At 35.8% G+C, this 13,170-nt stretch overlaps 1 protein-coding gene across 2 annotated transcripts; it reads left to right on the plus strand.

Moving 5' to 3' along the window:
• Window positions 1-3,402: 3,402 nt before the first annotated feature.
• LOC135676419 (uncharacterized) lies at window positions 3,403-8,894 on the plus strand. Of its 2 annotated transcripts, XM_065187561.1 has the most exons (5): window positions 3,410-3,586; window positions 5,230-5,488; window positions 7,287-7,341; window positions 7,878-8,005; window positions 8,100-8,894. In XM_065187561.1, exons 2-5 carry the CDS (start codon window positions 5,467-5,469, stop codon window positions 8,717-8,719), a joined length of 825 nt encoding a protein of 274 aa, XP_065043633.1. In that variant the 5' UTR covers window positions 3,410-3,586; window positions 5,230-5,466; the 3' UTR covers window positions 8,720-8,894. The 2 variants fall into 2 exon arrangements, with proteins under 2 accessions (XP_065043632.1, XP_065043633.1); XM_065187560.1 differs by lacking the exon at window positions 7,287-7,341 and having other exon boundaries at window positions 3,403-3,586; window positions 7,948-8,005.
• Window positions 8,895-13,170: the final 4,276 nt, after the last annotated feature.

Here is a 13,170-nt window from a genome sequence, read left to right on the forward strand (position 1 = left end):
GACATGGTTCTCGGGTTCGGACCAAGCTTTGCGTTCAGTGAATCCAGAGGAAAAGCGTGCTGTGGACTGGGTTCTGGATAGATGATGATATCCGTGGGATTTTGATGGGTTTGGACCAAGTTTCTCCTTCGAGATTCAAGTCTGGCAACATCAACCAAGTTCTAGATAGATGATGCCATCCGTGGGGCTTTTGATGGGTTTGGACCAAGTTTCTCCTTCAAGATTAAAGTCTAGCAACATCAATCTGGCGTTGGTCAATCATGGTGGCGTCCCCAGCGGCAGCAGACGTGGTCTTCGCAAGCTTCAGCGACAAATGGTCCCACGCCACGCTGTTGACAACTCCGTGCCTACATATCTCATGTCTACTTTCCTTACTCTTCTCTTCCATTTATCTCCTCTCTCGTTTTCATTTCTAGAACAACTGATATCAACCATTGCTTTCAACCATACTAATACTCCAAAATATCATTTGTATGGCCATGGATGATTGAAAGTATTGGATATTATATAATTTTATTTAATTAGATAAAATATATTATAATTTAATTAGATTTTAATTACGATCATCGGTGAATAAATCATGATACAATTCCTTAGAAGATTATCTTGATAATAGAGACTCCTAATTATAATCGGCTATCATTTATAAAAAGATAGAAACTCCTAAAAGATAATCATCAGAAATTGAGATTATAAATCTATTCTCAAATTCCTGTAATTCCTATTTCAATGCTCATAATGGTTTTATGAACGATGAAAAAAGAGAAAAAATACGAGTTTAGTTTTTCTTGTAGATCAATATTGCTACAGCTTTCGAATTCGATGATGATATATTTACATATCATATAAATTTTTTTTGAATAATATCGAAAAATATGTAATACTAATCTTGTTCTATTGTTATTTGATTTCGATTCTATCATTAAAGTTATGAAAATTTGTCGTTGATAGTTATATCAGCATGATGGGTCCCTGATCCGAGTGTGAGAAGCTATCCGAGGTGATGTGTGCTCTTTCTCTCATTGTTCCTATACAAAGACAAAGGTCGAGAGGGCTTCTTCAAGGGGTCCCTCCAACGTCCAAGTTAGTGGCTTTATTTTTTTCTCCTGAATTTTGAGTATGTTTTTATACTAACCTTTAGCGGAAGAGGAGTATATCGTGTAGATCTTGTAGACGGAATAGTTTGTAACCGATCCGAATTGCCTCTTGATCTTCTTGAAATATGTTGGTAACCGATCCGAATTGCCTCTTGATCTTCTTGAAATATGTTGGTAACCGATGGTAGATGATTCGAACCTTAATCTTAGAAGCCTTCTTCCTGGTCTCGATTCTGAAGAAGCAAGTTCATCCTCAGATCATCTAGTGCCCGGTCTCTCATCTCAAGTACCTTCTTATTGGGAAGTCTCTTCCTATTCGTTCAAGTCCCTCCCAATCTTCTAAGTATCGATTAGTCAAAGTCCACATGTTGTCTTCCGAGAACCTATCATGTAAAGGTCATCGATTAATCGTGGACATGCACAGTTGATAAGATCGTGCAACAGTGATAATCATGAATGAGAAATGAAAATGCTAATGAGGGATTGCCTATGAATGATGATCAGCAAATGATGGTTGTATTGTGTCATCAACCAGTGTTAGTTATCGGTGAAGTCCGATCGGCCACGCACATGAGTCCCACAAAGGGAGTTGTCGGTCGACCGTGGAGAGAATTCAAGTTGACAATAAGCAAGTAATAGATGACCATGCATTGCGATGATTGTTGGCGACGTGCAAACGATGGATGACTACTCACCATGATGGTTACATGGCTCGCACATACTACGACAAGAGAAGAGATTAAGGTTTCACCTATTAAAATTATAATTTTATCCTTATGTATTCTTTTAATTCAAATCGATGTAATTTTGATAATTCTACCTTTTAAAAATTAGATATTTTCAATATATATCCTAGAAAATTATAGTTTTACCCTTCAAAAAAAAAATTATTGACTTGTATTGTCAACTTTAAAATTGACTAGTTTGACCTGTTATTTTGATCGGACTTGGTTCTAATTATATTTTCACTACTTGATTAGATTTAGATTCGATCAATCTCATTTTCATCAAATTTAATCAATTTGTGACTTTGTTAACTTTAATTTTGATTGACCTAATTGGGCTAATATTTAGCGCAATTTTAGGCCTACCCAATTAAATACGGTTGATCGGTTTAATTTAAGGTATCATATGTAATTAAAAAATATAAATAATAAATTTTTTTTATAGTTTTCTCATATAAAATATTGATAAATATTTATTATTTATGATATTTAAATTCTAATTAATATTTTGAATTTTTTTAGTTATTCATATGTATATGTTTAAAATTACGACATAATATTTATTTTTCATATAAAGTAATGATTTATATTTTATCATGATTATATTCATCATATATTTTTTTTAATACTGATTAATATTTAATAATTATTATGATTATTATTTTATTATTATTAAATCTAATTTTACATAAATTAGATTAAAAGATATTTGATGAATATTATTTATAACTTATATCCTTAAGTTTTATTTGACTAATAACTACCAAAGTGAATTAGTCCAATAACTTATAAAATAATATTAAAAATTTAATTCTAAATGATATTAAAAAATATTTATAATAAATGAGATTTAGATAATCGAGAATCTAATTCAAATAATTATACGATAAAATATGATGATATTATTTTAAATATCATTATAGTTTAGGATTATATACGTAAAGATAATAATATTATTTTATAAGAATAATATTAGTCATCTATAAATAATTTTGACCGGATATTGAATATGTCAATATTTCACTTAAATGTGAAATATTTTGAGTGAATTGTCTTCTTTCATTTCGTGTATGCACTATTTATTTTCACTAACAATTCCTAATTTAATAATATTAATAAAAAGTGGATTATTGAATTATAGTTTGAATATATTTGAATAATATTTAAATTGAGTCGATGAAAGTACGAGTTTAGTAACTTCTCAATCGGCAGCCGATTGAGATTTTTGGATACTTCAATGTATTTTGTCCTCTTAAATCAGCCTCCTGAAATTCAAATGTGGATATATTTGAATAGATTAATATGTATTGGAATTGGTTTTCAATTTGGATGAAATTTGCGAATACCGTCACGGTTGTTATCGCAGATACAACATATTCATGATTATCTTATTATATGATGATTATATATGTGAATAAAATTAAATTTGATATCACGTGCGTGACAGGTGCTAATAATCTATTAAAGTGAAAATTTAGCTCCCGATCCACGAAAATCGAACCCGGTTGGGTCCAAATGACGGTCCCACGGGAGCGGGTCGGGCCGGCACTATAAACGGTACGCCGAAGCCCTAACTAGAAGACCGGTGCTCTCGGATCCCATCTTTCTTGCGACCAAGATGCCGGAGGAGCGGAGGCGAAGGGAAGGCGGCACCGGAGGAGACTCGATGCCCCGACGCGAGGGCCGCGATCACGGTGGCAGAAGTCACCACTCACGATCGGAACGGGAGAGGGAAAGAGAAAGGGAAAGGGAAAGGGAACCCAGGTGGTGTCCCCTCCTCACCTCCCTCTCAAATGAAATATTGACGCTGCAATTTGAGTTCTTGGACTCTTTCTTCCGCGTTTTTGTTACGATATTAGGTTAAGTCGGTGATAGCTATCTAAAAATCTGCGTTTAGTCGCAAGAAAGGTGGTTTTAGTTAGGCATTGTTAGGGTTTTCGAAAGTTAGCTGTTGGGAAATTTTTTTGTAGGAGACACGCCTAGAAGAAGAGGCACAAACATTGTATAAAGAGAATGACCCTTCTTTTGATATTTTGCAAGAAGCATGAGAAATAGAACACTGTACATGTCTTTTGGAATCTTGATTTGTTGACTGAGAACTCTAGGATTGTATGGGTATTTAATTTTATATTCAGTTCCCTAAAAGAAAAACATATGAAAGTTTCAGCTTTTCGTTTCCTTGGGAAAGCTCCTTGTTTTTTTTTTGTTTACCAATAATTTCCTTGCAACCAAAGCATGTTAGATTTGATTGTGACTGCAGGATAAAACCCTTGACATTTTTGTCCATAGACCCTCAAATTGCAGTCTTAGAAATAACTCTCTAAACTTCTTCTTGTCTAATATTATAATATGTTAGATAAGTTTTCATTTGTCTAATTAAACTGTAAAGGCAGTTAGCACTAAAGAAGTTAGCATATAGTCAGCTTACCAGGTACTTTTTAGCGACACTTGTATGCTTGTCCAAGACAACCAAACCAACAGATAATGTGGATGTTATTGAACATGTATTTATTTACTATACCTTTTGTTCTGTTGGATAACATTTACAAACAATCATAGCTTTCTGAGTGCCCACATTATCAATGCTACTAGACAGAAACAAATTGTCCATACATACCAAGCATATTTCTGCAATAAGCAAATTTGAAATGGTTGACTAGATGAGCCATTTGTATGTTGCCATATAACCACAATGAATTTGACTCCTTGTCATGATGTGTATTTGTTAGAAGAAACTATGTTGGTGAGACTATTGTCTGTATTACATAGGATGTCGCTATATTTGTCATCCTAAGTGTTTTTCATCTTGTAATAAATGAATCAGTTTTTCATTTATCATGGTTCCCTCTACTACATCCATGTCTGCTCATGAATGAATCTGTCCAGTTTATTATTAGTAGGGTAGTGATTGACCTTTTTAAATATTAAATTATTATGTTTTAATGCTAAGATTTATTCAGGCTGTTGAGCCTTCTTTTTCTTTGTAGCTCACCATTTTATATGTATAAAGGTTTACCTTAGGTAATGTAAGAAATTTTACATTAGGTTAGTCATTAGTGACTTCTAAGAATCTTTAATTTCCCTTAGCACATTACAATTAAATTGCTATGAAAAATCTTATGTTTGTCTTTTCTATAGTGTTGTTTAGTTCAGTTTTAGTTGCATGTGGATATAATTTTCTCAGCTATGATGTTTTTGATGAATATTTGTATGAAAACCTTTAACAACAAGAATATATATTTTAAAAAAGTTCAAACTATAAATGTATCACTTTAGCCAAAGTAACTAAGATTTTTTTCCGTTGCTAGCTTTGGGTATTTCTTTCTGCATTCATCATTAGGAGATGGTGTAGCTACTTATTTAGGTTGTTTATTTAGCTAACTACTTTTTCTTTCTTTTTTTTAAAGTCCTAAAAGACCAAAAAGAGATGGAAAATCAGCATCTGAGAGAAAATTCTCTGGTAATCATGATTTGAATGTTGATGATAATAAGGAGCGGAAAACACGTAGGCGGTTTCAAGATGCTTTGCCTGTTGAGAATTCTTCAGCAACTGATACCAAGGTGAAGTCTGCAAATCTTAAAGATGGTTCTCACAGGAAGGTTGATCCTGATAATACCAAACAATCTGACCAAATGGATGCACCATGGACTCGATCCCACTTTCAGGTCTCAAAATTGGTTGATACATGAAATTTGTTTTCCAAGAAGTTAATCTTTGTTTTTTAATGAACCAGATTGCCTGTGCATGTTTTTTGCATCTGTATCTTAGATAATTGTTTGCAGTTATTTGATTTCAGTCATATCTTTGTTTTATGTTGTATATGTTCTGCTCCTTGTCATTGCAGCCCCTTTGACGTGATATTGTGATTTAAAAGTCTCTTCATATGGAAATTATTATGTCTGGACAACTTTTTCTGCATCTGGTGTGGTCATTCTTTATTTTGAAGGGGGGTGCATCTTCAAGCATAGCTTCTTCTTGAATCTTATTTTTTTTTTCTTTTTTTTTTTCTGTATCTACAGTTTAACATGTTCCTAATAGAATTCTCTGTTCCACCTTGACTGAAAAAAGTACTTGAGGGTTATTAGGTCACTTTCCATTTGAGGCTTTACTGAATGTTACTGTTGACTGATATGGGTTTTGAAAAGAAAATTAAAAATTTTGAGATAAAAAGGAATAATTAAGAATGCAGCAGTTTTGGTTCATTTGCAACATTGGATGTAGCAGTTGCTCAAGCTAGCTCCTAAATCAGCATATCCTATCTGCTTCCTTAAGAAACCATAGAGTTGAAGAACAATTGAATGTACTTTGATCATACAAGGACCTTGGCATCAGTATCTTGTCTGTACAATTAATGTCTTATCTCAAGGAAAGAATGATTACTGATGTTGGGCTTCCTTTTATGTTTGGACTTGTATTTTGAAACTTATTACCAGTAAAATGGCTCTAGGTATAGCTTTGTGGATGAAGAAAGGATTAAAAAGAAAATTAGTACTAAGTTCACCACTAGAAGGTAATGGGATGGCTTAGAGGTATTTATTTTGTACCAATAGAGCAAAAACAATTAAATGGCTGACGTGGTGGTTTTGTAGCATAGGACTCTTTTTATGCATACAAACAGGTACAGACTGCCAACTAATATGGTGCAAATTTGTACTGTAGGATTGAAGATGATTGTTTAATTTTAAAGATTTAATGTAATAGCTCCCGTATAATAAAGCATGTGATCATATAAATGGAAGGTGATGCTGGTATGGCTCACATAGTTAACCCTAATCTGGTGTCTCAAATAATATATTTAAGTAGATATTGATGGTTTTTATCATAGACAGAATAATAAAGGTTTACATTCATGAATAATTAAGTGTAGTTCTGATCTAGGATGAAATAAGGGGGAACCTTTTGTGATGATATGGATACATCTAAAGGGATGAGGTGAATCAATTAGGACTCACTTAGAATTGGTGGTGTGAGAAGTTAGAATAAAACATAGAAAATTCTGTTGGCAACAATACAATAAGACATGGCTGCTTTTAGTTTAACCAGATATTGTCCTCAACAAGGCTTGATTTTGAGGAAGGAACTATGAAGCAGGTTCCACATGGTTCTGACATTATGATTTGCTGTAGCATCCAGGATCAATGTGTATCTGTTTAATGTATTGTGTTAGTAATGGTACTGTTTATGTTAATGCTTTAAAAACACCCACTCTGTTCCCTTTCCTAGTCATTAACCAAAACTTTGCTTTAGGAGAGGTTAACTGGCAGTGAATTATGTACACCATTTTCTAACAAGAGGACAACTGTGTTATCATGATGCCAAGGGCAACCATGCTGTATTGATATCAGTGTTGCAGGCCTAGTTCTTTATGCTAGTGTAACTTATTTTTGAATTTTTAGCATTTGTTTGTAGTGAAGTGCATGTTTATTATGGTAAGGTTGTAACGAGCTGGTCCTACTTCTCCAGGTAAAATATTCACGGGTGATGGTTTCTCTGCGGTGGCTTCTCCCATGACTTTCGGGTTCCTCTTTTTACTTTTAGCATATGCATGTGTCTTCATTAAGATGCAATTTTGAGAGACATAACTGAAGCAATGGTGCCCAATAATATGATCATGTTGTTATATTAGTCTTGTTGGGCCAACTTTAGCTTGTTCCTACCTGCGAAATGCTAGTAATGCATTCAACAACTATGTCAATATGGGCATACAAACTATATTCTTATATTATTTGTGTTTCATTTAGCATTGTCTCAATTTTGTCATCAGATATTGCAAAAAAAAAAAAACACTAAGTTCTTTTGGTTGGAAAAAGGAAGGTGAAGAAGGAAAAAGAACAAGAGAGGGGGTGTTACTTTTGTTTTTGTTTTTTGTTTTTCTGGGTGGGGTGGGGTGGGGTTGGTGGTTTTGGGGTGTTGGTCTTCATTTCCTAATTAGAAAAGTAATGTTGCCTTTATGCTGTTGAAGTTCTGTGGAAGCAACTTTGCCTTTGTAACTCAGTTTTGTTAATTTAATTTTGTTATTCATTGCATACAAAACCTATTTTCCTCCTGATGTAGCGGGGTTCTTGTTCGGATCCATGCCTTCAAGTACCTCATTTTATATAACAATCTAAGGCTACCTATGCAGCACGACGAACGTGGCGGTGCTGGGCATGGTGGTCGAAGCTATGTTCGCAGAGATGCTGGTAATTAATCGTCTAATATGTGTCAATCTGCTGTGTCCTCTAATTTTCATGTCTTATTTCTTTGACTTATTTGATATTTTGTGTCTTTATAAAGATGAAGGAAGGAATAATGCAAAGGAGCAGACTGGTGACAGGGTGGACAAGATAGAGGCATCTGACATGCAGAGAAAATACGACAGCCGGACTAGAGCTCATGCAGGTGACAACAATGAATGGAGACATGATGGATTTTATGAGTTGGAAGTTGAGGCAGCAGCTCCCAGGAAAAGACCTGCTTTCAGTGAAAGAAAAATGGCTACAGAAAAAGATTCTGTGGCTGCCCCTCCCACCGGACCAGAATCAAGAAACCACCATGATCATCAAATGCTTGGTGCTGTAAGAAGGGAAGAAAAGGGAAACAACTTTTCACGTGGTGATAAGCCTGAGAGATGTTTCAATCGAGCTGATGATAGATATGATAAGAGAGGAGACAGATATCTGCAAAGAAATGAAATCAACAGAGCTGGCTATCAGTCAAGGGAGATGCATGGTGGCAGGGACGTGAGGGGTAGGGAAAGATTCACAGGAAGATATGGTGAGAGAAATATGTCCCGAGAGAGTGGTTTCCAGGCAGAAAAATGGAAGCATGATCTTTTCGACGAAGCAAATAGAAGCCCTACTCCAAAGAATGAAGAAGAACAGATCGCGAAGGTTGAAGCACTGTTGTCTCTGTAGTTTGTGCCCCTCTCAAGCGGAATGGTTCTGTTCCTCCACAAGGCTTTCTGCTCATTGAAGTATGCATCTCCGTAAGGCTGTTGGAAATTTAGTTGGAGGTTTGTCTTTTTGTGAATTTTATGTTAACTCCAGACAAATTCTCTGCGTAAAAGAAGGCTGTGATTTGTTTTTTCTACTTTTGGACTATCTGGATTTTGTGAACTGGTGATCTTATATTCTGTAATCTTGTGGACTAAATGTGTTTCAGAATTGCTATGGATTGTCGTTAGAAACAAAATTTTGTACGTGCTTGTTTCTTCTCCTCTTAACTTAGTTGAGTAGTTGCATGCTCCCTTGCCCATATGGCAACAGTGGATTAGATATAGAAGGAATTCTGTAAACCATGCGTCATTCTTGAAGGCGATTTTGGCTTTCATCTGCACAAACAAGCATGCATCTGCCCATCCCTTGATCTACGATGCGCGAATAAGAAAGCTGGGAATTAGTTAAATTTCTCATGCAAGGAGGTTAATAAGATTATATATATGCAATATCCATTTCTATATCTCACCCTACTGAGTCAATTCAATACATTCCTCTCTTCACCAAGAGTAATCTAAATTTTGATTCACTGTCATGATTTTGCTTAGTGATGTGACAGTTATTGGTGATGTCCAAAAAGATAAGTCGAGTTTATGCGGAATAGTGGACTTGTATAAAGACTGAAGTTAAAAGGAGTCTAAGTAGTCCTACCTTTAGTTTTAAAATCATCAGTTCGATTTTCTAAAATTAGAAATCAGAACCGAATCTCCCAGGGCCAAATTTCAATTCAAGCGGTTCTGGTTCGAGTATGGATCATTAATATTTATTATTTTTAATTAAAAATAATTTAAATATGATAAATGTTAGGATCGAGTCAGCACTAAGAGGGGGGAGGGGGATGAATTAGTGTGACAGATAAAAATATCGATTTGAAAAATATTCGTACGATAAAAATCGATCTCAGAAGATAACTTGAAATTGAATGTTTGTTCGTAAGCATAGTGGAAGTAAAGTAAGTAAGACAATTTGCAATGAAGGTAAATAACAAGAATATAAATGTAAACCAAGTTTTATAGTAGTTCGGTCGTTGTGACCTACATCCACTCCCGATTCCTCTTTCGTCGAGGCCACCGACACCGACACCGACAAGCTCAGGACTCTACATTTTACAAGGGTTTTCAACTTTAGAAACATAGGGTTTTTGTTTACCTTTCTTCCTACTCCATACAAGAATAGCTGGGATATTTATAGACCCCAAATGACTTCAAAACTTGGAGCCAAAATTCAAATTCTCGAGATTTCAGGGTACGGGCGGTACCACCGCTTGCACTGACACTAGACGGTACCACCGCCTGACACACTATCACTAGGCGGTACCATTGCCCTTACCGATGGTACCATCGCCTAGATTGACGATACCACCGCCTGACACAATCTCGGAGACTATGTCACGACGGTTCCACTTGTTGGGTCATTGCTTGGGCCTTTTACTTGGCCCAACACAACCTAAACTTGGGCTCAATTGGCTCCTAATTGAGTTGGCTAAATTCTAACCTAATTACGCCTAAAACTTACTTTGATATAGACAATTATTACAAAGCTAATCAAATGTTGTCCAACATGTCATTGGTTCATCGACACCTCGTTCGATTCTTCAGCGCATCGCTCTCTCTTACGGTCTATTGCCCAATCATGCCAGTTGATCTCCGCAACTCCGATTTTCTTAGCATAATTTTCGCTCTTCTTAGCCCGATGCCTGATCCCATGGCCTAAGGCCTTCTATCGATATGTCGATCGATCCTCCGGCTCGACGTCCAATCTTCTAACATGTTCTACTCCAGCCCAGCATGATTTTTCTTGCTTTAATTGTCTCTCCCCGATCGAAGCTAGTCCTGTGTTACTCAAAACACAGATTAGATCACAAACACTATCAATTGGTTTCATCATCAAAATCAGAGATTTAACAATCTCCCCCTTTTTGACGATGACAACCAATTAATGACAGAGTTAACCTTAACTCCCCCTATCAATATATTATATTGATAGAACCTTGAATTCAAGTCAAAGCAATATCATCATAAATATTTGTAACACGTCATTATACAATCATGCATAATCAAAATTTCAATACATCATTCTCTATTTGATTATCATCATAACTTCTCCCCCTTTGTGATTAATAAAAAGGAGAAGTGCAACTATCAAGTTTTTAAGATATGCAAGTTTTACAACATATTAAATTTTTCATCACTTTATAACATACATAATCACTAAATCATCATTAATTTTAAGGATGTGCAAGATTGTAAATTTTACAAGTTTGCACTTTTGGTTTCTCAAGATTGCAAGCTAGTAGTTCTTGGTGATGTTCAAGGTAGCAAGTTCTTTCTTCTCTTTTGATAAGTGCAAGCTAGCAATTTTGTATCATTTTAGTGTTGAATCTCATATTTTGATAATGAAACCAATTGATAAGTGTTTATGATTTAATCTGTATTTTTAGTGATGCACGATGCTTCGATTAGGATGAGACAATTAAAGCAGGAAGAATCATATTGGGCCGGTGGAACATGTTAGAAGATTGGACGTTGAGCCGGAAGATCGATCGGCGTATTGACAGAAGGCTTCAGGCCATGGATTTGGGTATCGGGCCAAGAAGAGTGGATATTGTGCCAAGGATATCGGAGTTGTAGAGTCAACTGGCCGATTGGGCAAAAGGTCGCAAGAGAGGACGATGCGCCGAAGAATCGGACAAAGCGTCGATGGACCAATGACATACCGGACAACATGATTCATGCTTAGTATTAATTGTCTAGATTGAAGTGTATTTTTACACATGCAGGATTAACTACGATAGCAAGGCATAAAGCAAAATGAAGTCTCGGAGTCAAGAACGTGATTTTATTGGGAGTTCGAGAGTTCGTCGGAAGTCTGAACGTTCATCGAAAGTTCTATCGGAATTGACCGAGAAGTCTCAGAGCTTGCCGAAGAAGCTCATCAAAACTTGCCAAGAAGATCATCATGAAGTCCAGGAGCTTGCTGGGAGTCTGCGAAACATTGTCGAGAGATCGTCGGAAGTTCGCCGGAAGAAACCTAGACTTATGAACTTTGTTTAGCTTAGTAAATAACTTAAAATTCATAGTTAGCACATAATAGGGATTAGAATTGAGCCAAACCGTCGTGACACTGTCTTCGAGACTGTCAGGAGGTGGTACCGCGAGTCTGGGTGGTGGTACCACCCAGACTGAGTCCTCGAGACTATTTGGGCAGTGGTACCACTAGTCTGGGTGGTGGTACCGCACAGTGTCAAGTTGCAGGCGGTGGTACCGCCCGTACCGTGAAATTTCGGGGGTTTGAATTTTGGGCTCCAAATTTGAACCCATTTGGGGCCTATAGATACCCCAGCTATTCCTGCATGGATAAGAAATATTGAGCAAAACCCTATAATTCTAAAGTTGTAAACCTTAGAAAGTTGAGTTCCCTCCTCCCAAAGCTTAGAGAGAGTTCTAAGAGAGGCGTGAGAGGGATACCTTATAAAAGAGGATTGTAAAAGATTATCTCCTAAACCTGTGAAAATGAGAAGAGGGGTGTAAAAGGGTAGCTGGTCTTCGCCCATTGAAAGAAGACCGATAGTGGATGCCGGTGGCCTCGACGGAAGAGGAATCAGCGAAGTGGATGTAGGTCACGATGACCGAACCACTATAAAAATCTAGTTTGCGTTTCTCTTATGCAATTTACTTTACTGCAAACCACTTTGCTTGCTTTACATCCACTATGCTCTTCCGTACGCTTCAAAGTTAATACCTTTATGAAATGGTTTTTCGTCGGAAATGGATTTAATCGCAACGAAGTTTTGAATCGATGTAATTTTTATCGCTGCACTAATTCACCCCCCCTCTTAGTGCCGACTCTTTTCCTAACATTTAGAGCATGCAAGCTAGCAAAATTTACACATATGAAAGTTAGTAAAATTTTACATCTTTTGAGATGAGCAAGCTTTTTTGCTTCTCTTTATGATGTGCAAACTAGTAGCTTTTGCTTTTCTTTGCGATGTGCAAGTTAGCAACTTTTCTCCCCCTTTGTCATTGTAAAAAAGATGGGAACAATATAATTTTATAATTCTTTTCTCTTTACATCAATTTTTAAATCATGACAAAGGTAATGTATCAATCTTATTTCAATATGTTTATGCATCATTATAGTTTCAAATTAAAATATGCAAAATTTCAAAACCTTACATTTCATCCTTACTTCATGTATGATACCAAAAATAAATCAATCATCACTATAGGCATACCATATATGATACTCAAGCATTTATAATACATCATTTTGAGCATAACATTCATGATGCTAAGACATTAAAATTTTTAAGCATTTATCACTTCATGCATTAAATCAACATTTTGATCATGATACTAAATATTCATCAT

Source organism: Musa acuminata, chromosome BXJ1-6 (genome assembly GCF_036884655.1).
Source record: "Musa acuminata AAA Group cultivar baxijiao chromosome BXJ1-6, Cavendish_Baxijiao_AAA, whole genome shotgun sequence".
NCBI lineage: Eukaryota > Viridiplantae > Streptophyta > Magnoliopsida > Zingiberales > Musaceae > Musa > Musa acuminata.

Coding starts and splice junctions, on each gene's coding strand:
- LOC135676419 (XM_065187560.1), top strand. CDS start 3,441: ATGCCGGAGGAGCGGAGGCGAAGGGAAGGCGGCACCGGAGGAGACTCG. Junction 3,587..5,229: donor GAAAGGGAAAGGGAACCCAG/GTGGTGTCCCCT, acceptor TTTTTTTTAAAG/TCCTAAAAGACCAAAAAGAG. Junction 5,489..7,947: donor GGACTCGATCCCACTTTCAG/GTCTCAAAATTG, acceptor CTACCTATGCAG/CACGACGAACGTGGCGGTGC.